Raw genomic sequence first — 27252 nt, 5'->3', positions numbered from 1 at the left:
TGCCTCGTCATCACTTCATTGACCATTCACATTCTATATTATATTCATTCTGCACCTACATTCTTACATTCTATTCATTCTACATTGTCATTTTTGAATTTGTTCTCACATTTTTCGGTGCTGGACCTTGTATCCTGCACTCTGCTTCACGTCATTACCTGTAGCGTTAGCATTTGGATTTGGACTTGAATGAAATACTTTTTGATAAAACTCTTGTGGTGATTGAAAAAGATGTTTATCGAAACAATAAACCGTTTGTGGTGACTGAGGATATGTTAGTGACGGTTCCCTCAGTGTGAGTTACGATGCAAAGCCTATTAGTAATCAGAACGAATCAAGCTGGATTATGTTAACCAAACCATCATATATGCGCGTCAAAACCAATTCACAGGAAGTTCAAAGCTGAAACATCACGACGGTATCGGGTATCCAGACAAAAAATGATATTCTTTGTTTTTTCTTGGTTCAATTTTTCAAAGCTTGACGGATACTTTGCAGAGTAAAAAATGCAAACATACAACAAACCTATTCAAAACTATTCAAAGAGGAGACATTTCCCCAACCTGGGTGGGATCACGTGTGGGCCCAAGCGCCACCGGAGATCAGGAACTCTAGGATAATAAGCTTCAACAAACCACGACTACTTGCAGTAGGCAAGTAGAACATGTGGTCTTGAGGCGGCACCTCTACTATCGATCCACGGTGCTCGGCGAACCGTCTTTAGAGAGAGATGTTACGCCCTTGGCCCGTTGCCGGTTACTTGAATCCGTTGTCCATGAGCGGAAGATCTAGTGCTGGTAAGTTGGTTACTGGATGACTTATTTATTTATTTTATGGTTGACATCTATCATGTCTAGCTCGAAGTGACTCACCCTTCCTGGACGCATACGCACTGTCGAAATTGCTGTGGAGCAATAGTGATGCGAGCTCAGATGAAGTGGACGACATCCTCGCGAACACATCACCAGTTACAACCACCGCCGCCACCGATGAATGCACCGACAATCCCGACGAAACAGAGGTCGATGGGCTGATCGATACCTTTGAAGTCGGGTTGCCTGAGCGCTCATTTTGTCGAATTTCGTTATGGCGCGATAACGTCGTTCGTCCAGACGTGCTTGATTTTATGAACGACAGAAGGGGTAAGGTTGATCAGGTTAATTTGGCCCACGAGCATTAACACTTGCACTTGATTCAGCTCTGTCACCTCTTCCAACCAACCGGAAACGAAAACCATCTTCTGTGAGTCTGAACGATTTCATTGAGAAAAATAGCCACTGACGCATAGTACCAGCTGGACCTCAAAGTTCAACCAATACTCAAGGTCCCCAAACTCATGATCGATCAGCCAATCTGTCCTGCCTGTAACTCGACTTTTAGCGCCAGGAGTGGCCTCCTTAAGCACGGTCAACGGGTGAGAGATACATTCTTCCCCTACCTCAAGTTGAACTAATGTATAGATTAGGCTCGAGCATCCGAAGCCTGTCGCGAAGCGATCAATTATGCATTTGAATGAACATGAACCAGTGCTCCACCACTCCTTCCCTCCCTCGCTCTTTCACACTAACTTATAGTTTCCTTTCCCATCCCGCCTATCCATCTATCCGTACATCTTGTTGACAAACATACCGTGTTCTCTATTCTTGCCTTTGTTTTGGGATAAAACAGACAATAATTTGTACTTGTATTTGAACTGATCTTCGCGTCGACCAACGTATAAAAATCCAGCACGTGTCTCGAACATCACCACCCGCACTGATCTTCCAACCCCCCACAATGGTGCGGGGAGCGTTTATCGTAATCGAGGGTAATGAGAACGATCGACACTCGCCTTAGCGAGCCAATATTTACGCTCATTGACAGGCTTGGATAGGTCGGGCAAGTCGACTCAATGTGCGCGGATGGTTTCTCGGATTGAGGGAGAGGGTAAACCCGTGAAGGCCATCAAATTCCCAGGTAAATCAAAGTATTTATTTTTATTCGACCTCGCGCTTTACTGGTTTCCACACAGACAGGACAACCGAGATCGGCAAACTCATCGACGCTTACCTCCAATCCAAAGCAGAGGTAGACGACCACACGATCCACCTTTTGTTCTCCGCCAATCGTTGGGAGCTCGCGTGAGTCTTGGCCCAAAGTCGATTATTGTATACACGGTCAATGAACCCGTGAGCACAGATCAAGTATCAAGTCGCTCCTTGAGTCAGGAACGACCATAGTCTGCGACCGATATGCGTACTCGGGTCTCGCATTCTCCGCAGCTAAACAGAAACCTGATCTATCATACGAATGGTGTTTAAGCCCGGATGTCGGCCTCCCCGCGCCTGATGCTGCATTTTTCCTTGAAGTTGCACCCGAAGTTGCAAAGCAACGTGGAGGCTACGGACAGGAACGATATGAAAATGAAGAAATGCAGAGGGCTGTGAGGCAGACTTTCCAGCGAATCGGGAAAGATGTCCAGGAGCGATGGCAAGTCGTCGATGCGAATCGGACTCAGGGAGAGGTGGAAGAAGATTTATGGAATAGGATCGGGCCGTTAATCAAGGGCCAACTCCAAGAGGATTTGGAGACCATGTGGCCAAACCGCATAAGTAGCGCATAACACATAAATTCATTAAAAACATGAGCTTGTAAAGGAAGTACAATTGAAGAGAGGGAATACCATATGAGAAACAACGAACGATTGTTGGAGATAGCAAGCTAGTACAGAACCCAAGTATTAAGTAGCATTATACATTCGACAACCTTGACACAAGGACTGCAAGCAGGATGAAGATACCCCAGCGCCATCTCTCCCATATAGTCTCTCGCCATGATGGCGGCGCTACCGCTTGGCCTACAACAGCAGAAGCAGCACCGGGTGTCGGCACTGTGCGGGCTTTAGCAACTGTAGGAGCAGAAGAACGAACCACCGGAGCCTGAATAGCAGCAGTTGCTAAAGTCTCTTCTGTCGTAGCACTCTCCTCTGCGGTACCTCGATCCTTTTCGCCCATATTCGGAAGATCCTTCATGACTTCGCCACAATACTAGATATGGAACTTATTGTAAGCATCACGATCACCGAGAAGGTTAATGAGCTTACGTCTGGGAACGCATCACGGAAGCGCTTTTGCTTGCGATTCCACTCGTGACTACGTATGGCAAAATCTCGCTTCTCGGTGTCGGTCGATGTTACCGAACCTGTTGTCATTTCATCTGAAAGCATGAATGACAGCAACCCGGTGCAACTGAAAGCCAAGCTCAGTCACTGTAATAAACCAGTTACAAGAACAACATACATTGTCGCCACACTCCATGCCGGGTTCCACTACTCAAACGTCAGCCAGTGTTGCTGCAGCATGGGAACGGATCACGTACTGTGCCAGGATGGAAATCGGACATGCTACAAGCACTGAATTAGACACGTATCTAATAGAATTCGGGTAACAAATGCCACTCACCTGAAACATATTTTCTTGTCTGGCTGGAAGCGGCCCGATGGAGTGTACATCTGAGTAAGGGAAGATTGAATGACGTGATAGGTGACATGGTTGGGGCAAATACCTTGATACCTGGGGGCTTGAATGGATAGTCGGACGGGAACGAGATCAGGCCATGGTATTCGCCACCAGCATACGGGCAGTCGGGTGGTCCTCGCTGTCACAGAAAATACGCAGATGTCCACGCGGATCAATGATAAGACGTACTACAATGAAGTTCCCTATGACCAACTATAAGACTAAGCACAAAAGTATGTGGTTTAGTACGTACAGTGCAGAATATTCTTTTCTTCCGGTGAAGCCCAAACGAACGGAGGTGGAGACCGTTGCATCTCCAGAAACTCTTTCGACAACTACACTGCCATGAACATCAGCCATTCCTATATATTATAAGTATTTACCCTTTTCTGTGCGGGTTTGGATGCCATAATCAATCGATTTTAGTGTGTATTATTCCTAGAGCAAGACGACGAGGACGAGCGATGGGGCGGAACGAGAGATGCCCCCTTGTGGTGGTGGAGACAGAACTTGAGGCTGTGCAGAGTTCAGCGTTCGTGGAATCTCATCACATAATCACCATGGAATAGGGGTCGTGTCCCCAGATTCGCTACTATTCTGGGATAACTTGCAGTTGATTATGGCTTGTAAAATACATAAGAAATAGAGCGCCTATATATAAACTAACGCCTTCCTTTTTGGAATGCCTGGCCGATATTAGACCGTTTATTGGCCTTACGTTCTCGCTCTTCCATCTTCGCTTGGCTGCTCCTCGCACGAGGATCGATGACCTCCTGCGCAGATATATGAGTGCTCTGCCCGAACCAGTTAGAGACGAGCAACTCACGTATTCGTGCTCAGCTCTTCGGGTTTCCGACCCGTCATCTTTAGCGAATTTGAGTTTATGTCCAATCCATGAGGAATCATTGTCTACTTCTTCTGGCTGCTCGCCCTCTGCCTTTTCCTTGCTTTCGGGCCCATCTTCCATACCCACATCTCCATCTTCATCCTCATCACCTAAAGATTTTTGTAACCTTCCCCTGAAGCTCGACAATGCGGCCAACAAGTCGCCTTCGTCCCTTCCTTTCCCTTTGCCCTTCTTTCCTCCATCACCTCGCCCCTTCTTGTACTTGGCAAGCTCGAGCTCCAACTGTGATGGCCCTTTAGGCTTTTTGGCTTCCCTCTCGTTCTCACTATCAGAATCTTCGTGTCGGCGGGCAATCTTACGAACGGCCTCCTCCATCTTTTCGAGTTCAGTTTTCTCCGATTGCCTGAATTCACGGGACTAAGATTAGGCCCTAGAATTGACAGAAAAAAGGGGCCTACTTTTTAGCATCTTTTTCGGATTTGTGCTTCTTTCTTATAGATGTGAGGTCGCCCTCTTTATTGTCGACTTTCTTGGAACCGGAGTCATCTTGTTCTACCCTCTCCTATGATACAAAGCGCTCAATCTAGATGCCGCGATACGGGAGCTGGGTACTTACTTGTGTAGGTTTAGGAACCGACTCTGTAGGCTTGGTGCGCGGTTTGGGTGGTTCAGGGACGGCTACCGCACTGCGAGTATCTGGGTTATCAACCACTGCACTCGCCAAAATTAGCCTTACACAAATATGTAAGTAGCCAACAACTCACAATCGGGTCGACTCAGACTCTTCTTGGTGAATATTACAGGCTCATCCTCAGCTTCTGCATTATCTCCGAACGACAACAGAGCAACGTTTCTGCGTCCCTGGTTAGTTTATTGATTTAGACAAACTAGGAAACACCAACTTCTTAGCGCCCTTCCTGCGAATCGCTTCTTCTCTCGCCCGTTGAGCATTCTCCCTAGCCATCTGCTGCGCACGTTTTTCGGCAGCCGTGATTCGAGGAACGATATCCCCAAATGGGTCGTCGATGATACGAACAGTCTTGATTTTTGGAGGACTGCCCAACTTAGCCTCACTTCCGCCTAGTCTTTCGAGAACTTACTAAAGTGGCCGTTCGTTTTCGCCCAATTCTAAGATCCAGTTAGCATATCCGAACTCGACTCTGACCAAAAACTTACCGGCTTGTCCAATCTTAAGCACATCTAGCCAATAAATCAGTCATTAATTCAATACTCTGGCCGGAAGAAGAGAAAACTGACGAACTGAATATGGTGTTCCCTACCACTCTCCCAAAGAGGGTATGTTTGCCATGTAGCTCTTCAGCTCGGTCTAAATTGAGTGTCAGTGAAGGTAGGTTGATAATTGGTAAACTTGATACCAAGGGTAATGAAAAATTGCGAATCATTGGTATTTTTAGACCCATTGTTCGCCATTGCTACAAGTCCTCGATGTGGAAACCTAAGTCGTGGATGAATTTCATCCTCAAACACCTCTGAAAGTTCGGTTAGTGAGATTAATATAGATAGAAAACAAGGCTCACCTCCGTAGAATGATTCTCCTCCTGCACCGGTTCCTGTACGATCTCCTGTCTGGACTAAGAATCCGGGAACAATTCTGGAGCAACGAATTAGTTCAGCTCCAGCGACACAGGTTGCCGCCGTACCGATGGAAAATGACACCATCATAATAGCCTAAAATATATGAGTACGCTGGTACCACATGAAACGTTTAATGACACACCTTCCATAGCCAATGCCAGAAAATTCCTGCATGTTTTGGGTGTCTCCTATCATAAAACTAGTCACGCTCATGTCTCTTGCTAAAACATATGTCATACTTTTGCCCATAATTCAATCTGGTCGAAGCATGAATAACAACGCGTGCAATAGTTCTCAACTACCCACCTCTATATCCCCACACTCGTCTCGATAATCACTTTCCCGCTTGTAGGCAAGGCCATGTCCGATCAGTCTGTGGTTGCAATTCAAAACAGCTTAGACCAGCGAATACAAACGGCGCTATAAGTCACGTGAACGAGGAATCATTTGGGCTAGCACTCTATCGGCATTGCGACCTTGGATCGCCACCGGAACAGCTTGCATTCCCACTCCTACGGCCCCGTGCCGTGCGGGGCGATACATAAACCTGATCTTTCTCTTTTCTTATCTACAATCTAGACACGTACATAGATGGCAGCTTCTAGTTCCCCCACTGAGGTGCTTGTGAGCGATGAGTTTGTGATCTGCGCAGGCTGCGTGCTCCTTCGGCGGCTCCCAGCCCTCCAAGTCTGTATTTTATATCACCCAAAGGAGGATCGATTTATACTCCCCAAAGGTCGTAAAGATCGTGATGAAAGCATAGAAGAAACTGCGCTTAGGGAAACATATGAGGGTAAGCGCCCCCGGCCAATTGCTGCTAGTGGTGGTCGCCACGACTGATTTGGTGTTGCAGAAACAGGGCACAGATGTTCGTTCCTTCCATTGAATATGAGGACTAGAGCACAGCCTCCCGATGTGTTTGTGAAGGACCAACCAACAGATGCTATTGGGGCCAAAGAACCTATCGCAGTATTTCTGCGACGCGTGGCTACCAAGGATGTCAAACTATCTTTTGGTTTGTCGCAGAGGTCGATGAAAGTAGCCCACACCAGAAGGGAACTCAGATAGGTTCGGAAGACTACGAAACCCGCTTTGTCGATGCAAATCAGGTCTTAGATGTCTTGACCTATGCGTGACCGTGAGGTTGTTGCCAAGGCGCTAGATCTCTATCGCACGACCTATCCATCCGAATAGTGTTCATTCTGTTACCCTTTAATGAACTTTGCATTAGATTTGATTAATCGGTGTAAACCTCGTTGTATGCTACTATCCAATCGGTAATGTAATATGCGTCATATGCATCTCCAAAGCGAATCGATCAAGCGTCAATTGTTATCATGTGTTTGTAGCTATGTATGCTATTGAGCTAGGAGTAAATTGGCGGCTGTGGGTGATCGAAACATCATAAAATAAATGGTTTTATCGCGAACAGTCTATAATCATTCTCGTATAGTATATAGTAAGCAAATTCAACTGATCTTGCGTGGTGATGCTACTATGGCACCAATTAGAATCTGAATACTCGGCCCGCCTTGCCCCACCCCCTTGAGTGCTAAATAGAGCAGAATAAAGTCACGTGATAGGGGTTCGCCCGAAAGCTCGGAAGCAAATATTCTCGCAGTGTCAACGAAACCCGCAAGACATACGACAAAATGGTAAGTCTGAATGTTTGATTTAGCAGAAAATAGAGGCTACGGGATGCACATGCTCTAATGGAGCGCTCAAAAACGAAGTAAATGATGGAGAATCGACGTGTGCCAGTTGGATTTTTGGATGGACTTAATTCGTACAATAAGCTGATAATATTCACTTTCAACAGACCAAGGGTTAGTAAATACAGCACAGAAAAATATCCACGACTCTTACATGTGGAAACAGGTACCTCCTCCTTCGGTAAGCGTCACACCAAGACGCACACTCTCTGCCGTCGATGCGGTAACCGTGCATTCCACCGCCAACACAAGAGTAAGTAATATCGCGGAGTATCCCTGACAGCTCTCTCATATTGCGTTCGTAGCCTGTGGTCAATGTGGTTATCCTTCTGCCAAGCTGAGGTCATACGAGTGGGGACAAAAGGCCAAGAGGAGAAAGACTACGGTACTGGCCGCATGCGCTACCTCAAGCATGTCTCGAGGAGGTTCAAGAACGGGTTCCGGTAAGTGCATGGAATTGGTACTTATATGCATTGTGCTCAGAGAACAAACATAGAGAGAACACCGTCGCGGTCAAGAAGACCAAGAAGACTGCAGAGGAATGAGCATTCGATCATTTATTCGCAGCTAGCCCGTATTTGGGATATTCATTGTATCACTCTGGTGTGTCAAAACTTACATGTATGCTGTCCATGTCATTTGTGTGGAAAGATTTGCTATGACATTATGCTCTTCCTCTATCCATGTTCAAACCAGGAGGAACAGTACCATGTGCGATTGACCGAGAAATGGGTGTCTACATCAATTCGAAAATCCGCCAATCGCCTGCATTCCCGTAGCAATTCGTTTGTATTCGGCTAATAATTCGGCCACTTCAGATAGTTTCAGATCGTCGACCGAGCACTCTAGGAAGCGAGTATTTGGGGGCGGAATCTGAAAGCGCGGGCAATACTACTAGCAGGAGAGGGTACCTGTGCATCGGCTGTGGAGGGAGCACCGGGGACAAGCAGGCTGGTCCGGCGTCTAGGCGGGGAGAAGGTTTCCGTAGGCCAGTGCCTGGGGGACTTTTTGAGAATTTGCTGAGGTTTGACATATTCGCGAGGCGATCTTGTAAACTCGGCCTATCCCTTCTCTCATCCTTGGAGGCTCTGCTGAGCATAGAGCTAAAGCTGCGTACGCTTCGTGCATCGGCTCCACGCGTTCCTTCATCGTCAGACGCTTCTTCGCCGCTCGAATCATCCTCACTTCCGCTTGAAGATGAAGTGCCACTACTTTCGTCGCTGTCGCCCATCTGCACGCTCCTAAGAGACCCCGGTCGACTCGAAACCTCAATAAGTTGCTGACCCTCTTGGGGTATAGTGTCTGGATCAGCGCGAGGTGTCCCCCGGCCAACTGCGGGGAGACTCGCTTTTACGCTGGCAATCGAAAACCCAGATCCTCTGCGAAGTAGGCCGAAGCCAGGGCGATGACCTGAGTCGGGGTTACTGTCAGTACCCAGTAGCCCCTTAATAGCTAGCATAGATGTATCCATCACGCCGAGGATGACCTTTCCGGCTGCCGAACCAGCCATTTCGCCTACTTGGTTGACTTTGCCTCGTAGTCGTATAGAAGCCGCAATAATATCGAGAGGATGGTGAGATGCCGAGGCGGCTGACTCAACAGTTTCAGCCAGAGGAATTGGTGTGAGATCCGCGACGCTGTGCTGAAGTCAGAAACGGCACCTTATCAAGAAACATCTACGTACCTCATAACCTTTTCTGAAGACGCGAGACCTAAAACCGCCAAATCGACATTCTCCAAAAATTCAACGACGGCCATCAAGTTGATCAGACAGAAACTCTCTTCACCCCCAACCGAGCGTGAGCGGAATCGTTGCACGTAGAGCAAATGTGAGACCAATTGATTTGGGTTCGTCTTTACCACTGCGTATATCATGACCGGCAAGAGCACATCAGAAGACACAGGCGTTGGCTGAATATTAATCGAGGGCGCTGGCGATGGGGATGCGGTGCTGTCTGCTACTTGGGATACGAGCCCAGGACCCATCGAAGGAGACGCTCCCTTAGAGACTTGGTCGGAAACTGGTGAGAGGGTATGGTTGGGGAAGCGGGTGTACTCAGAGGATCGGAAATCGGTTGTGGGGACACATTCAAATCCGGAGGGAGTAGCTTGGGGTCGGAGTCGGGAGACATAACTATTTCGGGCGTTGGTTGGGATGGGCTTGCGCTGGGTTCCTTGAATGTTGATGCTGTTGGTGTCTTTTCTTCCGCCATTTCGTTTTCTGATTTTAACCTTAATGGGGGAAGCCGTGATAGGCCCTCTAGAAGAATATGAAAACCTGGTATAATAGATTAACTCGCGAGTACTTACCTGCGATAGCTTGGTTGGCGGCTACAAATACAGCGGCTTTTTCCGCAGGGGACCGACAATCTGGATGGCTGAGCCGTTGGAGTTCTGCACCAGAATCAATAGGCGTCCCTTTCCTTTGCTAATGACCAGATATACCTTGCCCGCAAGTTTTGATTACCTCATTCACCCTTTCTCAGCACCACTTGGGACTTCAACTCCAAGGTGATTCAAACCCAAGTCAAGCATGTTGAGCGATGCAATCTGGCTCGAAAGCGCGTCATCGTGTGATGCATCGTCAGAGGTCGAGGGGCGGAATAGCCTATGGTGATTTCAGATGAGAAATACGATAGATATATGCGCATCATAACCATTTACCTATCGTAGAACAAGGCACATATAGCCCTTTCGACCTTCTCCATGACTTCCCTCATCTTTCTCTCTTTTTCTTCGTTGTTGGCCCGATCTGTGGCCGCTTTTTCGTCTGCATTTGGATCCTCTTTCTTCTTGCTCCCAAAATAAGCAAACAACTCGTCCTCCATGCTGCTTAAAAAGTATTGTATCGAATCAGAGCAAGCTTGTGGAGAACTCATATCTGGGGTGGGGATCTTTGATCCACTGCTCGACGCGTGACGGCTAGCTTTTGGTATAGGCAGCAATGGATTCACAAAGGCGACCACTCGATCCTTTACCCAACTAGGAACGCCTTGAACAGCAAGGACAGACTTGATCTCTCCTTTAATTGCGCGCGTTGCCTCCTTGGCAATTGCAGCTCTCGAGATCCGTCGATCAATTGTATATGCTGCCACTACGGGCCCCTCGGACGAGGTCAGATCAACTGAAGACCGCGCTGAGCCTGTGTCACTAGGTGGAGGAGGTGCAAGTGGTGTAGGTGTTACATTCGCAATTGGAGGTGGCGTAGGTGTAGGAGTGTTACGTGCTGACCCAAAGAGTGATGCGAAAGGATTTAGGCGGCTAGTGGCGGACTGAGGTGGGGGGTTGGAGGGGCGAGTCTGTTGTGAAGCCGTCGTACCAGGGCGAGCCGGCAAGGGTGGTGGCTGGACTGGTCGGGGAAGCAGAGGAAGAGAGGGTGTTTGGCCTTGTACTTGTGCTGAAGGATAAGGTGGGTTGGTGAGGTGGTCAAAGGAACAGGAAGGGGAGGCAAAGACGCAAAGGCAGTTGTCCGAGTTGTGGCTGAAAGCAGTGACTTAAAATTGATTGAAGCTGTGTTCATCAAACTCCGAAAAGCGATGTTTGTACTATGGGCAACCAGTTAATTGAGACTGGGATGCAAGATTCACTGAATACACACCCTTGTAAAGTACCTCGTACCCCAGAAACGGTAACGATGGGTGATGAGGTTTGGTTGGGGGGGCCGCAGAGGGCGAGATGATCACGTAGTAAATCGGGGGTGATAGCAACATTTCCAGGCAGAGGCTCGCTGGGCAACAGCATAGTTGCCTGAGATAACAAGCTGTTAAAGTCTGGTTAATCGCTCAATACAGCATATGCTTACTTGGCCTTTGGTCAGTAGGTCCCAAATCTCATCCCATTCAGGCCGCTCGCTTTCAGGATAAGGGACGCTGGAGCATAGCCTCTCAAGGATAGCCCAACCAACAGATTCATTTCCCAACCCGATAGCTTGAGCTTCCGCCTTGAGATTCTGTAGTTGCAATCTGCCAGTTACGCCAAAGGAGCCAGCTGAAGCCTGGAACGACGGATTCGATGTGGAGTTGGAAATTGATATGGTCGGCTGAGGGGAGGTGCTGGTGGCGGGAACAGATGAACTATGTTGAGTGCGATGACGTGGCGTATAAGGGACATATCGAGGGGTAGGTTGGGTGTCTTGTTCCAATTGACTAGGAGGAGGCGACAACAGCGGATGGGCGGTAAGGCTCTCATGCGATGGTGTGCGTTGCATCTTGGCACTCCCTGTTTGGCCCAGTGAGATGGTGGAAAGGTTCGAATCTTGTTTATTAGGCATGTGTGTCCTAGAGATATACAGGTGCTAATTTAATGGACATGGATTACGTTTGCGCCCAAACGGGTATTCGCGCATGATGAGATAGAAAAGCAACTCACCGCTCAACAAGGACAGGCTTCGCTATCAGTCTGAGGATCTAGTCTAGAAAGATATAATGTTCAATGTGGGCTGTAAATGAGGGTCTATCAAGTCCAGCCAGCCCCATCGAGGTCACAACGTATCTATCGCATGATGACATTACCCAACTCAATGGGTTAAGCGCCTGGCGTTTGTCTCCCCTTCCCTTTCATGTATATTGGTGACTTCCAAGTTTCAACCGCCACGCTTGCAGACATGCCCGTCCCACATGGTTCACCTGAATCGTATGCCGGTTCCTTACCATTTATGACACCAAGGACGCCAATATCTCCGGACGATACTCGCTCTGTCCTAGGAACAGGAGGTTTCCCTCATGTCAAGTCACGACTCGACACTACTCGGGGGGATAAGGCCAAGCAATCAGGTGCATTCAGAAGGACCGGAAACGTATTTAATCATCCATTGGAAGGTATTTACTTATTGAACCCTGACTTGGTCCTGTACCCACCAATGTTTACGAGTCAGATAAAGATCAATTAAAAGGGCTGCTGAAACTCGGACAAACCCATGGACAAACCTCACTTGGAAGGTGGAACAAAAACTCCGCTTTGTTTATACTCTACTTATGTTGTTATAGCCTCGAATCTATCCGCAGCTTCAGTCGCTCAGGTGACACGCCGCCGACTATTCCAGACTACACTACAATTGCCAGGGAGAAAACCAAAATTCACTACGAGGGTGTGCATAGAGCAGCTGTGTTGCTTGCAGAAAAGCAAAGAGCAAACACATATGTTGATTTACTGCGAGTGGACGAGCCACCAGCCACCAGCAATGCAAAGAGTAAAGGACATCCTATGGTGAGTTGGTCGTTAGAAATAGTTAAGCGTAATTTACTCATGCATACAGAAGGAATTGGTTAGTCATGCCCGACACCAATTTGATGTTATAGAACGGGTAGATCACTCGTTTATCAAAACATGCGCTGGGATCATTGGACGAAAAAAGGAGGCAGAAAGGTTCGCCCAAGCGGAAGCCCGAAAACAAGACCAAATTCCAACTAGCTATGCTGCATGGAAGAAGTTGAGTGAAGCTCGCCAAGTGAAGGTTGCCCGTTTCCTCCAGACAGCAGATGAGCATAAAGATTCCATTTTGGTTGCTAATAATTGGAATAGAGAGGATGCTATGAGGCTACATCAGGAGTATCTGGATCAGGTTTGTCTATACATTCTCGCCTTTGGTTATTTGATTCTGAAACCCTCGAATTAGCCTGAGTTCAAGGACGAAGTCAGTACGCTCTTAGCGAGGCGAATAACAACCGACCCTCGCAAGCGGCCGACAACAACACAAACGCCCAATCCCCACGCCCAATGAACACACCATACTAACTGAAACGATCTTTGTTGGTTTGGGGTTGTTGTTTTTGCGCACTCGGCTTCGAGATATATGATGCGGTGTAACAGTATCATTATGTACTACCTGACTATTTTATAGTATATCAATAGCAAATCTTGTGCTCCTTCCCTACTCGTTGTTTGTGGCTATTAGCCATCCAAATATTACAAAAGTCCATTCCTAATTCCCAACTCCATACGGTTGCAATGATTTTCCCTTTTAACGACTCCCGTAATCCTTCTTCCTCGAGCCTTTCTGGCAACATACGCGTCGTGTGATGGAGCATCCAAAAGTTTTCGATCCGAAACGTCAACTTGCGTAAGTGTGGCACGTTCTTGAGTACAACGATCCCAAGTTGCATAAGCGTCATGAGGTCTAAGCGATCCGAAAAAGGCTCTGTAATTTCGAAGATTACGCTGTGCAAGCTAGGGCACCCTTTGAGCGCGGCCTCTATAGCATCAATAGAGAGGAGTGAGTTGATTAAGTGCAGTGTACGGAGCGTTGGGATTGGCCTATCAAGGCATTTCAAGTCTGATATCGTTAGGTGTGTTGGGGTAATATGTTGCCAGCATACGGACGGATTTTCGCCGTTAACAGCAAAGCGCTGGAGGCGAGGCAGACTAGGAATGGCCAGGAGCTGCAATTGGTCGGTGCATTGTTTCTTTGCTACTTGCCCAGGACGTGAGGTATTCAACTCTACATCCCCAACCCAAAGATTTACAACCTTATGGGCTAGATAAGGATTACTAGTCACGGAACGTAAGAATTGGGCCAGTTGACCAGTATGAGGACAGTTCTCCGACAGTATAACGGTATGATAAAGGTGGGTTGTCGCAACTTCGTAACCCTCCCAGCTAACTCGACAGAGCGAAGCAAGTGCCTTCCGATTAGTTGAGTCGAAAGGGAGTAATGAGGAGACCGAATGTTCTAATATCATGATCAAGATCTCGGAAGGAATCATTGTTCCTTTAACGTTGTTGGTCTGAGCTCCTGGCATGGTTATAAGAATAGACTAAACGCGAACACTAGGAGTTTCAGACATGAGTTCCCGAGTACATTATGAGAATTACAATGTAATAAACCCCCTACCTAAAACTAGGTATTTAAACAAAAGGAGGTGATATTAATGGTACGAAGAAAAACCTAAGTTAAGACGAGAATGAAAGGTGGTAGGTGAAACCAGCTCCAATAAGCCTCGTGTTTGCCTTATAGTTGCATATAACGTCATTTGTCATCTGTCAATTCTGCTTGAGGAAAACCACTCTGTTAACACGACCTAATTCAAAACACGAGGCATTGTCACTAACGCCAAACGATGACAGTTGTTTTACTAAAACAAGCCTCCAATATTCCAATTCTATGCTAATAAAACCTATTGAGGTACGTCCATTCCATTTGACCTGTGCTTAATTTGGACGTTCTTCATAACCGTGCTCGATACCCCAACACTACTAGCCTAGCATCTGTCGACGATCTAGCATACGAGGTCTTTCCTCTGGTAACACTGATGGGTTTAATGGTATGCTCTTGTCTTGGAGCCTCTGGTTGGATTTGGTGAAAGCGCGGCAGGGCTTCAAATACCTTCCCAGCTTTCTTAAGGATGTGATTCCGCATAGTATATACTGGCCTATTCAGTAAGTTGTAGGTTGTTCATTTCTTTTCTTATGAGTGATCTTAGTATATTCACAGGTACCACTTCAAGCGAGAAACAGTCGTCGCAACTAATAGCCAAGCGAGTGAAGGCTGGAACTATACTCGGTCGTGTGCTCCCGAATACCGAGTAATATATTTCAACCGGTGAATCATGAATATGTTCCACTGGGAAAATCCAAAAGAAAACGCCGCATATAACCATACATATTTGGCATGAGACCGATAGCTATGGCGACACGTTTGCCTTGTGTATGTGACTCTATCTCGTTGACAACTGCCTCCGTTAATGCAAGGCTCATAAACCTAGGCTTTTATTGCCCCCTTCATATGAGCCAAGAGATAATGGGGTCGCTGCCTATTCTTCCTGCTAATAGATGTACTCTGGCTGTCGTGGGCTCGCCGAAAGCGTCAAATAGTCATTCTCTTCGTGGAATTTAGCTTATAAAATTTACGTCGCTTACTAGCTTATTTTCATGACTCACGTTAGAATTTACCATTGGGGATAGCACCCTCGTTCATAGGTGACTATTAGAACCAGTACTTCGCCTCCAAAGCATGGCATTGCCATGGCAGAGTGAGGTCAATTCTGTATCTCAAGAGTATCACTAAGCTTTTAATTCAAATAGTATACTTGCCAAAACAGGGAATCTAATACCTAATTCTCACTCCTGAGCGGCTCCTTCATGCCATTGTGCTAGCATTGAGTGTGGAACGTTTGTAATGGTACATAAATGACAATCCGTGGGTTGGGCAAGTAATGCATAATGTCCTGTGGTGTATTTTATCATAATTTATAGTGCTAGGGGCCATGTGAATGGCCTAAGTAATTTAACCAAGAGAGCCCACTATCGACTTCCTAAGTGAGCCGAGTCGCTCCGTATCAATATAGCGTGCCCGCAAAAGATACTTCCACTCACCAATGCAATGCTGATCGTCCTACTGCTCACATCCCATGAGCCAGCCATCATGCAATGGCCGATTCGCTAATCCCCCTCCCAACTCCCCTGACCGCTCAGACAAACATAATCTCGGATCTTCCTCCAATGTCTTTTTCAGTCCCGTCCTTAGCACTTCGATCACGCTGGCATTCGCGCTTATTTTCAACTTGATCATCTTCTTTAAGCGTTGTCGGAACAGTAACACCATCCTGGCGCAAAGCACTGAGACATCCGAATCGGACTCTGAAGAGAATACGTCTATTATCAGGCTCCGGAGTTCGAGAAATCTAGATATGATTGTGTTGACACAATTACGTCCGGGGAGCCCATGGATATGGAGAATCTCTAGTGAAGTGAGAGCGGGCATAGCCGGCGGAAAGAGATCGTTTGAAGTACTTAGGTGCTTCACTCGAGGGAAACCTATTCGGGGTATGTATTCATGCGGTACTGCCACCCGTTTCAGCCCTCTGGCCTTGGAAAGTATGGTGGAAATCTTGGTCTCGATTCCTCTATCCGGATGATTGGTAGTGTCAAACTGATTGAGCCTAGGAGTGGCAATCCACAGGTTTACAACCAACCCTGCTAGATAAGACGAAGTCTCCATAGTGCGAAAAAATGATTCAACTGCGTTTATGGAATTCAGAACAACCGTTGAGTAAGCAGATTTTACTAGACTCGGATACATAGCATGGTTGACCAGGAGTACAATTCTCAGTTGCATTGCACGCAAGGACCAAGAGTCAGAAACAAGTGATAACTCCAGTATAGAGGTCACAAGTTCGATCGGTAAAACCGTATTCCTAGGTGATTTGCCGCTTGGTCTGCTCTTGTGCGCAGGATCCGACGTATGATTATTATCGAACCTCATGTGGATGTGGGAATTAAGCCGGTGCATGACGAACCCCAGGGTCGCATAAACGCGCGCTTAGTTATGACCAGCTATGTTTAGCATTTATGTTATTGTATTATATTTTTTCAGCAAAACTATAGTTGCTAATGTACCACATCAAAAGGGTCTATAGTCCTGAACCTTTTATTGCTCCTAACCATTCATCACAGTAAGTGCGCCTTGCGAAACTCGCCACTATACATGTCGCATCCTTGATGTGCACCATAAACGCCTCTGACGACGAGCCATCTAATCCGACACGAGATAGCTCGTTGTTTATCCAGTTTGAAAGTCGCGGGTGTATCACAAACTCTAATCGGAATCCGCTGTCATCTTTCCTGACATCAGTGCCCATTAGTTCGTGAATTATATGACCGACTGCTCCGGGTGCAGACGGCCTCTCTATATCGTAGACAACGCATCTCACACTGCCCTGCTTCAAGTACCTAGCCACCGAGGGTTGGATTGAACCATGGATATGTACCGTTTTCACGCTGTAGGGTAAACTTGAGATGGACCCTCCGCCAATGGTGATATGTTCGATTCCATTTCCTAGCTCCGCGAATCTATGGGGGGCAAAGACGGCGGGAAGGGCGAGGCTTTGTAATCTAGGGGTTTTCGAAAGGATGAATTCTAGCATAACCTGAGTTGGGGGTGAACATCTTTTGGAGTCTGGAAATGAATTCAAGTGTGGCGTGCCGATCCATAAATTGTGCACGAGGCATGTGAGGTGTGGTGAATTCGAAGCAACGTGGTAAAATCGGCGGAACAAGCGAAATGATGATAGGATAATGGTGTGGTATGTAGCCCTGATGACCAGCTTGTGGAAGTGGTGGTTGAGTGTAAGGATGCTAGGCAGTATTGGTGATGGATCTACTTTGCTTTTGTGGCAAACCGTGATAGGCAAACCATCTATTAACAACTCCTTGATGATGATCCAAATAATTTCCAAAGGAAGCACTTTCGCTCCATTCTCTGGAGATGATGAAGCATCAGGTGGATACATGCTACGGACACCTGCAGCTGATGGCCGCAATGGGATGGCGGTCGGGTAGAATTAAACTGCACCCTCATATATGACGTAAAAAGCTAGTGATAACAGTTAGTAATTGCCCCTGCATATGAACCCGAGAGCAGAATTTACCAAAAAGGAATTTGTGATTTTTAAGGGTATCTACTTCCGCAACCAAGAGATCATGGAAACAAGGTAACCAAACAGAAACCACCTAAATTATGCGTTCCATTTAGACACAACGGTATATTGTTCAGCTAATTTGGGCTCACCCCAAGTTCAGGAGAGGCCGTGGGGTTTAAGCCCATTAACTCCACGATGATCGATTACTTGGGTGCGCTCCCGGAACCACACATCGCCAGGAGATTGATGTTCCAGGTTCCTGGTATTGACGGTAATCTCAGCCTTGCGTTCGTGGTCGAAACAGTCAGCCAACGCTCTTTTCAGTGGGATAGCAACTCGTTTGGAGCAAACAAAGTCAACGGATGCTAATGATTGTATGCGAGCTTGGAGAGCCTGTGTACATTGCGCAGCAGGTGTGACGTACGATGTCTGAAAATGATATGGAATTGTACAGAAAACATGTTTTAGGTTAGGGCAGTGGGAGATCAGAGTCTCAGTTCGTGTGGGCCAGAGGGGACCATAAATATGGATGGTGCCTAAACTAGGGATCTTGGGTGTGGATAGAGGAAATAGGTCGTCGGTAATTGTGAGGTGTTCTATCGGTGGTATCCTACTCGGAGCAACGAGACGGGGGAAATATTCAGAAGGCAAAGCCAAGTGTCGTAGGTTTGGGGTAAGGGCCAAAATGCGTGCGACAGAACTGGAAGTCGGACCAAGCTGAGAGCTTCCAAAGACCTCGAAGTCCATAGTTCCTACCCATATACTCTCGACGAGAGATGACATGCGGGATGATAAGGCGAGGGCTTCGGCGAAGCGGCTAGGCATGCGAGGTGAATGAAGAACGATAGTACGATAGAGCTCATCAGAAAGCAACGAATAAACCATACGATTAGTAGAAATGAGTCCATTGAATTTTGACCGCTCGGTTGGTTTAATATCCGCGACGACATATGCGATGATATGCAAGATGATTTCTGGTGGGATCATCGCTAGGTTCTGGCAAAGATCGCCGTGGGCACGTGAGATGTACGCACGCACGCGGTCATGTGACGTTCAACTCACGTCAATTGCAATGATTTCTGCAACACAGGTAAGCACCTTCTAGCCTTGTTTCCTTTAGCTGTCAACCGAACTGGTTCCTCAACAGTCCCGACTTCCGCGTGCTGCCTCCTCTTCCATTCCTCCTATGGCGCCATCTCTAAAGCGCAAGGCCAGTGATGAAGCCATTGGATCTGCTGCTAAAGTACAGGCAATTGCCGCACAAGGAGCTGCTGGTCCTTCAAGGATAGTCAAGCCACTACCAGCAAGCCGGCCACTCTCTCGCAATGGCACTCGTCCAGGCGCAAAGGTCGGCCTCGGTCGACCCAACCTCCCCAGCACAGCCGGTCCTCGAAGAATCACTAGGTCTGCGAGCGGTCCCCCTGCTATTCGTCCCACCAACGCCCGCCGGCGGCATCTGGAATCGTCAACGGTCAGAAAATGGTTATTGATACAAAGGGCAAAGGTCCCCATGGCAAAAGCATTGCTGCTCTACGGAAAGGGGGCGCTCTTACTGTACGTCTATTTATGAACGTTGATATATTTCAACTTAGAAATCTGTTAGGATGCCGTGAATCAACTTGAAGGTGGGCTCGTTTCTTCTTTCTTTACCATTGTACACATTTCTCATGTCTGTTTAGTGGAAAACGAATTAAATGCCGAACGTTCAAAAGCCGCAGATCTTCAGACCTTTCAGACCGGACTTCAGTGTGAACTTGCTGCAGCGAAATCCCAGGAGCTGGAAACTAGACGAGCATATCTCCTTGCATCTGACGAAATCGACTCTCTCAAGAAGCAGCATGCACGCTCTATGGAGGATATTACAGCGACCTTGGCAACTCGTGATCGAGAAATTAAAGAGCTGAATGAAGACCTAACGACACTGCAGGAGGAGTTATCCAAGGAACGAGAAGGGAGAATTGAAAAACAAAGATTACAGAACGAGGTCGTGCTTTTGGAAACCCAAATCACAGCCCTCAAACAAAGAGGATACACATTACAGGGAGAGGCGGAAGGCCTGGCGGCAGATAAAGTATCTCTGAAACAAGAGTTAGAGACTCTTAGGAAATTAGTCGTCCAGAGAGACGAGGAACTACGCGACGCTGAAATGGTTCGACGAAAGTTACATAACCAAGTACTGGAATTGAAGGGTTAGTTATCTCATCAGACGTGCTTCCTGCTTTTTAACATGGGTTTTTTCAGGTAATATCCGTGTGTTTTGTCGGGTCGACCGTCTTTAGGTATTCTGTTTCAGACCAAGGTAGTTGAGCTGATTACTAAAGATCTACGTAGCACACGAACAAGAATCCCCTGATGGTCTAGCGCAACTGTCATTCCCCGACAAGGATAAGCAAGAAATCGTTGTCACATCCAAAAGCGAGTCGGCGACGGGTGCTACCAGGGAAGCAGTCATGCCCTTCACATTCGATAGGGTGCGTGGTGTATATCTCGTCGCTAACTCCTATCTTATATGACGATACAAGGTGTTTGCTCCGGGTTCGACGCAACATGACGTGTTTGAAGAGATTTCGCTACTCGCACAATCTTGCGTCGATGGATACAATGTTTGCATATTTGCGTATGGCCAAACAGGCTCGGTAAATCGTTTACAATGGAAGGTGGAGAGGTAAGCATAGTTGTTCTGTGAAAAGGACATCCTGCTAAGCCCATATGTAGACGGAAGAAACGAGGGGCATGATACCCCGTGCAGTTCAACAGATGTTCCGTGTGACAGAGGATCTTAAACCGCGTGGTTGGGAATACAAGATGGAAGGGCAATTCCTAGAAATCGTACGTTATTTGAGCTTAATGCATGGTATTTACCGATGGCTAATGTGGATTGCCTCAAGTATAACGAAACTATCAATGACCTATTAGGGACGGGTGAAATAGACAAAAAGAAGCACGAGATCAAGCATGAAAAGGGGGGAAAGACAACCGTTACTGACGTCGTCGTTAGTACGTTGCCATACTACTCCTGGAAAAACTACGGCTGACGACTACCCCTTGCAGTTCCCCTAACTTCGCCTATACAGGTTCTAGCACTACTCCAACGAGCGCACAAACGCCGCACGGTGGCTGCCACGCTGATGAATGAGCGCTCATCACGTTCGCACAGTGTATTCACGCTCCGCGTTACGGGGCATAACACCCATACCGGAGAATCCTGTTCGGGCACGCTAAACCTTGTGGATCTTGCCGGAAGCGAACGCCTTAGTTCGAGTGGTGCTGCCAATCACAAGGACAGGCTCAAGGAAACACAAGCTATCAACAAGAGCCTGAGCGCGTTGGGTGACGTGATAGCTGCGCTTGGAAATAACGGCGGTGGTGGGGAGAAGGGACACATTCCATACCGGAACAGCAAGTTAACCTACCTGCTACAAAACTCGCTCTCGGGTAACTCGAAAACATTGGTATGTAAGAATTGCTACCTATTGCTTTTGCCAAGTGTGTGATCGTAGATGATGATGAACATGTCCCCTCTCGCGGCTCACCTCAGCGAATCACTTTGTTCATTAAGGTTCGCGACCAAGGTAAGCCCAATTGCATGCACGTCATCCTTGGCAGTAGTTAATCATAAAACCTAGGTGAACAACACGAATCTTGGAGTGGCCAAGAAGCTGATTCAGGCACGTCCAGCTTAGTCTTTGGGGTTTTTCGTGTACATCTTTTTTTCTTATTCAGTGTATTATTCCATCGGTTTTTCTTTTTATTGTTTCTTGTATTGCATCACTCGCGATCCTGTGTCTGTCCGTTTTGGTACATCCCTACTGCAACGTATTTATAGAATCGGACAATAGTGCACTGCATCTCGATTAACACTCCAGACAAGGTCAAGGCTAAACTGGGGGTGGATTAACTTTATTCTCTAGTCCCAGCATCGAGCAAAATGCCTCTGTTTGTGGGTTCGTATACCAAGGGGCTAATCCAGAGTCGGTCAATGATGATCAATACAATAGCTCGTAAGAACGTACGCTGCCGAATATTCCTCGCTGGCCGCGGGTTCGTGTTGACCGGACCTGGTGCCGTCATAGTAAACTCCTGAATGTGTCGGATCTCGCGCTCTCCAACATTTTCATCTACCCATCGTTGGGATTCCTGTATAATTGGAGCCAAATCCCATAAGGGTGGTAATGCCGGTTGATGGCGCTCGGTGGAGAGGAAGGGGTGCAGCGCTCGAGAGATTGCAAGCCATTCTCGATCATAAGTGAGAGTCGGCGGAATTGTCCCCAAGCCCGATCCAGGAGTGGCAGGACCAAGGTCAAGTACCTGATAACGTTAGTCAGTGATGAGATAGAACGCCTTGTAATCTATGGAGTATCCAGATGCATACATGCAAGTATTGGCGTCTGGGCAAGCACTTGTCCAGTGCCAAGAATCGAGTGCTTCTTCTTGCTGGAGGCTGGGCACTTTCCGCAATTGCAGATTGTACAACATCCGAGGAGTTGGCTTGTGTCGCCGATGCAGGGCCAGAGTCTGTATCATTTTCGTCATCCTCGATCAGAATTTCGTCCGGGTTTGATTTAGGGTTCGATTCAGCTGGCTGTGGGGGCAAATTAGCAGCAAGAGGTGGGCATGACTCTGGTATATCATCAAGTCATCGAGCTGGATCTCGTCCGGATTGACCGTGACTGCGGTTCCCCTGACAAATCCTTTTCGGCTTCGGCAGGCACTACAGAGGTTTGTCCCAAAGAAGGGGCGGATGATTCACTGGTTTCAGGCTCATGATTCACTAATGCCTCAAATCTGACCCCCGATCAGATATGTAAGCCCAGTTGAATAACCGCGTAAAGATAGATTACTCACTTGCAGTGTAAATGAGCGCTAAACCAGTAGCTGGGCCGGAGCGACCGTAGTAGATCCATCATAGGTGGAGAACCAAGCTCCCCTTTTTCGATGTCTGATCTGAAGAAGGGCTTGTGTTTCAGGAGGCCAGCGACGTCACCGTACTGGGTAATATCTACGGGCCAGTCATGAGACATAAACACATCTGGCGAACTGAGCTACGATTGGATGTGGATCGTCAGCTAGGGTTGCCGAATGATTGTCGCATTGTCCTCAACTTGTCTCAATTTCATCACGTCATAAAATCGAACGTGATATGCGCTTCGTAGATTTGATTTATCGTAAGGCATACGTTCATGGTGTCCTAGACATTTAATCAATCAAGCCCCCCAACTCACAACTGAGACGACTGGACAATTTGCTCACCTAAGCGATAATCCTGCGCCTTGTAAATTCCAGATGCGCCGGCTACGCGAAGACCGTTGACCTTGACACAACCAGAGCCACCTATATAGTATATATTTGGGGCTAGCCAGCCACCGTGGTACCTAATTTAAAGTTTCGCGGTGGTGCAATTGGCGTTTTGCGGTTGTCCAAGAATGAAATCCTCACAATTCCCACAAGTAGTTGCTCGCTCATGATTCCCTCCTATTACAATTGTAAGAATAGGTGCCTTCTCTTCCCCAGTATAATATCTAGATTGAACATGAGATAAATTGCACCCCAGAAGACCGGAGACCACATACTTGTAAAACGTACCCAATTGTTTGTACTTGTCAGGTACAGACATACACTGAAGATCTTGGTGATTCCGAATCGCCTGGAAGTCACCATTTATCAGAAGAAGGTCGACCTTGTAATTGTTCTGTTTCTCCATATCGTTAATTTGATTATATGTTGCGTCGAGTTGGCCATGGCAGCAACCTGCGACTGCGACCTGGAATATTATCCCATCAGACAGATTATGATTGTAGCGAATCAATACTACTAATCACCTTCATATCCTTATCTATAAAACTTGAGTTTTTCCGCAATTGTTGCGCGACGGGCGCTGAAGCCTATACACGATAGGAACAAATGGAGGTAACGTCACGTGTACATAGGTTGAAACAAACCCAATTCCATCACTGATCCGTGTTTAATTCGCGCATTCAATTTGAACTCGTTCCCGAACGTTTACACGAAGCCGAGGGTGGCCAATATATTCAACAAATGCAGTGCATGAGCGCCTATTACCACTTTGTATCGCGACGGTAGCATACGTGTCCAACCTGCCTCGTTCCCAAGGAGCGTCATTTTCGTTACTTCACGTGGGTAATTGTTCAGGATAAATCGTGTGCTGACACACAAGCATTTTCAGATAGTATGGGGCACACATAACGAACCCCAAAAGGTCCTAACGGGCTTTACGTCTACAAGTCAAACCATGCAAACTACACAGTGTGTGTGTGTTGTCCCGGCGGCGACAGGGCTGATTTACCTCAGGGCGCGTGGTGACGTCGATATGCCGATCCTCGCACCAAGTCTGGGCTTAACGAACTTTATCGACCCACCGCCCTGCGCTCCCTTTGCCCTTGGTCCGCAGAAATTCAGAATTGGCGCTTTTGAATCGGCGGGCACATAGATCGTATTATTGGGTTCGCTGGACGAATACGCCCTGAATATGTTTCTTGTTCCGGGTGGTATTATTCAGCCTTTCGACGTACATCTGCGAAGCTTGGTGGCCACAGGGGTATCCTGTATCACACACAAGGCCGGAGACCAGAGCCATCAAAAGCAGAACTTCCTAGCCTGAATGACCAATTCTTGAATATCCTGTGTACCTGTACATGCAGAGATGAGCTGGCTTGTATATCTCAGCGCTCTTTTTGCTAGACCTTCCGAAACGAGCGCACTGTCACCTATGGTGCCTACAATCAATGATCTAACCATCACATGTGCCGTTTTATCTCACTTGCCCTCCATAACATATACCGATTCCCGTTTGGACCATTTTTATATAAATGCGTTATCGGCAATTTACATGGATCATAGGAGTTTGACCGTGCCGAGCCATTTAGCCACAATAGGACAGGACTGATCGTAGATAGCGAATTGGATGGCGAATAAGGAAATTTACGCGTTTGGCCCCTCGCTGATTGGTCGTCAAATTGTGCAATACACGCATCACACAGCTCGGAATATCGCGCTGTCTCTGGTCATACCGATCAAGTCACATAAGTAAAGTTTTTGTCAACTAGGGAAAGCCAAGTGCCCAGTCCACAGCCGGTCATTGTGCGCACAGGGCCGAGGTTAAAAATCAGGGCTGAAACGTGGTCTCGCCTTCTTCTCCATTAAACTCTTCTTCCTGTTTTACTAGAACAGCCCAAACCGAGGCCTTGAACTAGAAAGAAAAAAAAAAAAACGGAAAAATCGGGTAAGTAATTATCCTCTTTGAGCATTTACTAATTTGCATGTCTAATCGCGAACCACCTGCGCAACGCTCGGAGCATGGAGCCGAGGCTGAGCGGGATGGTTTTTTGGGGACTCAGATTACATGCCCCAATGGGGCCAAATGGGTAAAAACGCTTACCAAAGTGTGTACCAGACCCATCTTCATCTCGGCGGCGCGAAGCTTCGCAAGAAGCGCATCATCGGAGTGTTCAGTCATTTCTCGCGACTTGGTGACCAACTAAGTACGATCGGTGGAGCGTAGAAGAGAGTGTATGGTCAGTTATGCTTACTAGCTATTATTTACGAAAAAAAAAGTACCGCCTTGAGTGTGCGTGAGAGCTTGGCATATTCCCAGAGAACATCTGCCTCAAGTGGTGTCAGCTGCGGGTGGCCAGCGTAAATATTGGTTTCGTCAGTCGCGGAGGCTAGCATGGTCGTCGGGCTGAATAAAGTGGATGCGTGTATCGGCGCCACTCGATCTGAGAAAATGCGCGTAAAGCATAATGGTTAATGACTCAACACTAGGGCACGTCAGACTGGTTCGCAACGTACGAATAGGGGTATCCCTGGGTTTCTTCTGTCACAATCAATTGAACCGGCCAGGCCCGTGCGGTATACGCAAATGTGATTAGGTTTTTTTCCTCAACGATTTACCGAACAAGCCCAATGTTGACCGGCAATAGAGTAAAAGATAACACGTTGATTTCGATGGCAACGAAACGCGGGACCGAAGGACACAGGGGGCAAGTGCTAGGATAAGCTGGACAACGTGTTGGTCGATTTTGAATCGTCCCCGTAATCCGGCCTCGAGCCGGGCTTTGCATGTCACGAGTCGGCGGATATAGCCTAGAGTCTAGCACACCCAAAAACGGAAGGTGTAGGGCTCATCACGAAGAACGATAAAGAAAGCCACATAGGGGGTGACCGGGGGATCTACCAGGGTTCGGTGGGTATCGACTATCACCGATTGACAGTCATGTCACACTACCGAATACGGCTCCGATCGATCTCATCGAGCGCTCGTAAGTCACCCACGCTCGCTGACGTACCACCTGAAACGCCGAGGATTCTCCAGGATCAGTGAAGGATTCTCGAGACAGCTGCATGTTTCGGAGCAACAGAGTCAGTGGGCGCTCGGTTTCCTGTGCCCGCCGAGATATTTATGATTTATTGAGGCTCTGTGATAGCCACCATGCTGATCTTTGATGATGTTTTCTTTAATAAGAACAACACTAGTGACTGGCGGTACGGGCCTCTATGGCCGACCTCGGCAACATGGTGAAACTTCCGAGTCAGTCGGTAAAATCGTTGCCACGGTCATGAACATAATGTGTCTAAAGTAGTTTGAAAAGTGCCGCGGCATGGCTGCGGCATCCCAGCCGGCCAGCTAGTGTAAACAGTTAGCAAACTAATTTGCGCCATAACGCTTGGTAAAATTAAACTTTTCGCCGTGCGGAACACGGTCCGACTACAGCGACTAGTGCCAATTAAACTCAATCTGAGCAGTCTGCGGTTCGTCTAGCCCGATTTTTGGACTCCGACGACAGGCAAGGGGACGTCGGGGTTTATTTGTTATCTACTGGACAGCGCTCGCCGAGTGTTGAACGGCATAGCAGCGCAGGTTACAATTTGAAATAGCTCAAGGCTCGCAAAATCGCACTACGAGCCACCATCCGGCCGGCTAGGTGTCCAGTAGAGATCGGCTCATCCACGTTGCCATGATCGCAGTCTGGGGCAAGGTGGGCTGAGACAGAAACCTGCACGACAAGCGTGAGCTGTGACATGCGGTTACTCGTCACGGGTTGCTAGGGTCTGCCCGGCATATACAGAGCTTGCAGGACCCCGGCAGCAGCCGTACACACAGGTTGCTCGAACACATGGCTTCATTAATTCATGTACCAAATAGCTTTCCATCTTGATAGATGTCATCCGGGAGGAGGGGCACGTCTATCCCACTCGGTGCAAGTACATCTGATGTATATCACAAT

The 27252-nt window shown here is 47.6% G+C and overlaps 14 protein-coding genes across 14 annotated transcripts; 5 read left to right on the top strand and 9 right to left on the bottom strand.

The window, feature by feature from the left end:
* Window positions 1-730: 730 nt before the first annotated feature.
* On the top strand, window positions 731-1516 carry RhiXN_05138 (thymidylate kinase; the record flags this gene model as incomplete). Its single annotated transcript, XM_043324954.1, has 5 exons — window positions 731-797; window positions 858-1142; window positions 1199-1242; window positions 1295-1414; window positions 1466-1516. 5 exons carry the CDS (start codon window positions 731-733, stop codon window positions 1514-1516), a joined length of 567 nt encoding a protein of 188 aa, XP_043177373.1.
* Window positions 1517-1776: 260 nt separating this feature from the next.
* Window positions 1777-2602, top strand: RhiXN_05137 (thymidylate kinase; the record flags this gene model as incomplete). The annotated part of the gene is made up of 4 exons (XM_043324953.1): window positions 1777-1807; window positions 1864-1956; window positions 2012-2120; window positions 2179-2602. 4 exons carry the CDS (start codon window positions 1777-1779, stop codon window positions 2600-2602), a joined length of 657 nt encoding a protein of 218 aa, XP_043177372.1.
* A 127-nt stretch (window positions 2603-2729) lies between these two features.
* Window positions 2730-3907, bottom strand: RhiXN_05136 (ubiquitin-conjugating enzyme; the record flags this gene model as incomplete). Its single annotated transcript, XM_043324952.1, has 9 exons — window positions 2730-3026; window positions 3083-3227; window positions 3279-3307; window positions 3358-3382; window positions 3441-3490; window positions 3544-3636; window positions 3687-3700; window positions 3751-3832; window positions 3881-3907. The coding sequence occupies 9 exons, from the start codon at window positions 3905-3907 to the stop codon at window positions 2730-2732; spliced, it is 762 nt and encodes a 253-aa protein (XP_043177371.1).
* A 252-nt stretch (window positions 3908-4159) lies between these two features.
* On the bottom strand, window positions 4160-6089 carry RhiXN_05135 (peptidyl-prolyl cis-trans isomerase, cyclophilin-type protein; the record flags this gene model as incomplete). Its single annotated transcript, XM_043324951.1, has 13 exons — window positions 4160-4270; window positions 4324-4747; window positions 4803-4906; window positions 4961-5055; window positions 5109-5197; window positions 5247-5399; window positions 5445-5472; window positions 5521-5544; window positions 5606-5671; window positions 5721-5834; window positions 5883-5956; window positions 6006-6033; window positions 6083-6089. The coding sequence occupies 13 exons, from the start codon at window positions 6087-6089 to the stop codon at window positions 4160-4162; spliced, it is 1317 nt and encodes a 438-aa protein (XP_043177370.1).
* Window positions 6090-7592: 1503 nt separating this feature from the next.
* RhiXN_05134 (ribosomal protein L37e) lies at window positions 7593-8197 on the top strand (the record flags this gene model as incomplete). The annotated part of the gene is made up of 5 exons (XM_043324950.1): window positions 7593-7595; window positions 7760-7766; window positions 7819-7905; window positions 7958-8095; window positions 8136-8197. 5 exons carry the CDS (start codon window positions 7593-7595, stop codon window positions 8195-8197), a joined length of 297 nt encoding a protein of 98 aa, XP_043177369.1.
* A 269-nt stretch (window positions 8198-8466) lies between these two features.
* RhiXN_05133 (uncharacterized protein) lies at window positions 8467-11922 on the bottom strand (the record flags this gene model as incomplete). Its single annotated transcript, XM_043324949.1, has 7 exons — window positions 8467-9289; window positions 9337-9910; window positions 9963-10075; window positions 10129-10260; window positions 10317-11132; window positions 11251-11399; window positions 11455-11922. 7 exons carry the CDS (start codon window positions 11920-11922, stop codon window positions 8467-8469), a joined length of 3075 nt encoding a protein of 1024 aa, XP_043177368.1.
* Window positions 11923-12255: 333 nt separating this feature from the next.
* Window positions 12256-13371, top strand: RhiXN_05132 (uncharacterized protein; the record flags this gene model as incomplete). Its single annotated transcript, XM_043324948.1, has 5 exons — window positions 12256-12469; window positions 12526-12589; window positions 12638-12857; window positions 12907-13212; window positions 13267-13371. The coding sequence occupies 5 exons, from the start codon at window positions 12256-12258 to the stop codon at window positions 13369-13371; spliced, it is 909 nt and encodes a 302-aa protein (XP_043177367.1).
* Window positions 13372-13495: 124 nt separating this feature from the next.
* Window positions 13496-14389, bottom strand: RhiXN_05131 (F-box-like protein; the record flags this gene model as incomplete). The annotated part of the gene is made up of 1 exon (XM_043324947.1): window positions 13496-14389. The coding sequence occupies one exon, from the start codon at window positions 14387-14389 to the stop codon at window positions 13496-13498; it is 894 nt and encodes a 297-aa protein (XP_043177366.1).
* A 1592-nt stretch (window positions 14390-15981) lies between these two features.
* Window positions 15982-16587, bottom strand: RhiXN_05130 (uncharacterized protein; the record flags this gene model as incomplete). Its single annotated transcript, XM_043324946.1, has 1 exon — window positions 15982-16587. One exon carries the CDS (start codon window positions 16585-16587, stop codon window positions 15982-15984), a length of 606 nt encoding a protein of 201 aa, XP_043177365.1.
* A 412-nt stretch (window positions 16588-16999) lies between these two features.
* RhiXN_05129 (uncharacterized protein) lies at window positions 17000-17878 on the bottom strand (the record flags this gene model as incomplete). The annotated part of the gene is made up of 1 exon (XM_043324945.1): window positions 17000-17878. The coding sequence occupies one exon, from the start codon at window positions 17876-17878 to the stop codon at window positions 17000-17002; it is 879 nt and encodes a 292-aa protein (XP_043177364.1).
* Window positions 17879-18163: 285 nt separating this feature from the next.
* On the bottom strand, window positions 18164-18994 carry RhiXN_05128 (uncharacterized protein; the record flags this gene model as incomplete). The annotated part of the gene is made up of 1 exon (XM_043324944.1): window positions 18164-18994. The coding sequence occupies one exon, from the start codon at window positions 18992-18994 to the stop codon at window positions 18164-18166; it is 831 nt and encodes a 276-aa protein (XP_043177363.1).
* An 85-nt stretch (window positions 18995-19079) lies between these two features.
* On the top strand, window positions 19080-21690 carry RhiXN_05127 (kinesin motor domain protein; the record flags this gene model as incomplete). The annotated part of the gene is made up of 13 exons (XM_043324943.1): window positions 19080-19097; window positions 19155-19355; window positions 19412-19561; window positions 19611-19632; window positions 19687-20196; window positions 20249-20257; window positions 20339-20478; window positions 20530-20643; window positions 20723-20836; window positions 20896-21004; window positions 21059-21459; window positions 21508-21579; window positions 21634-21690. 13 exons carry the CDS (start codon window positions 19080-19082, stop codon window positions 21688-21690), a joined length of 1917 nt encoding a protein of 638 aa, XP_043177362.1.
* Window positions 21691-21907: 217 nt separating this feature from the next.
* Window positions 21908-23028, bottom strand: RhiXN_05126 (RNA lariat debranching enzyme; the record flags this gene model as incomplete). Its single annotated transcript, XM_043324942.1, has 4 exons — window positions 21908-22315; window positions 22380-22589; window positions 22720-22792; window positions 22853-23028. The coding sequence occupies 4 exons, from the start codon at window positions 23026-23028 to the stop codon at window positions 21908-21910; spliced, it is 867 nt and encodes a 288-aa protein (XP_043177361.1).
* Window positions 23029-25130: 2102 nt separating this feature from the next.
* RhiXN_05125 (DASH complex subunit Dad3) lies at window positions 25131-25696 on the bottom strand (the record flags this gene model as incomplete). The annotated part of the gene is made up of 3 exons (XM_043324941.1): window positions 25131-25214; window positions 25404-25502; window positions 25583-25696. 3 exons carry the CDS (start codon window positions 25694-25696, stop codon window positions 25131-25133), a joined length of 297 nt encoding a protein of 98 aa, XP_043177360.1.
* Between the last annotated feature and the right edge of the window lie 1556 nt (window positions 25697-27252).

This window comes from Rhizoctonia solani, chromosome 2, assembly GCF_016906535.1.
Source record: "Rhizoctonia solani chromosome 2, complete sequence".
NCBI classification, from domain to species: domain Eukaryota; kingdom Fungi; phylum Basidiomycota; class Agaricomycetes; order Cantharellales; family Ceratobasidiaceae; genus Rhizoctonia; species Rhizoctonia solani.
This window is presented reverse-complemented; position numbering and strand designations above follow the sequence as displayed.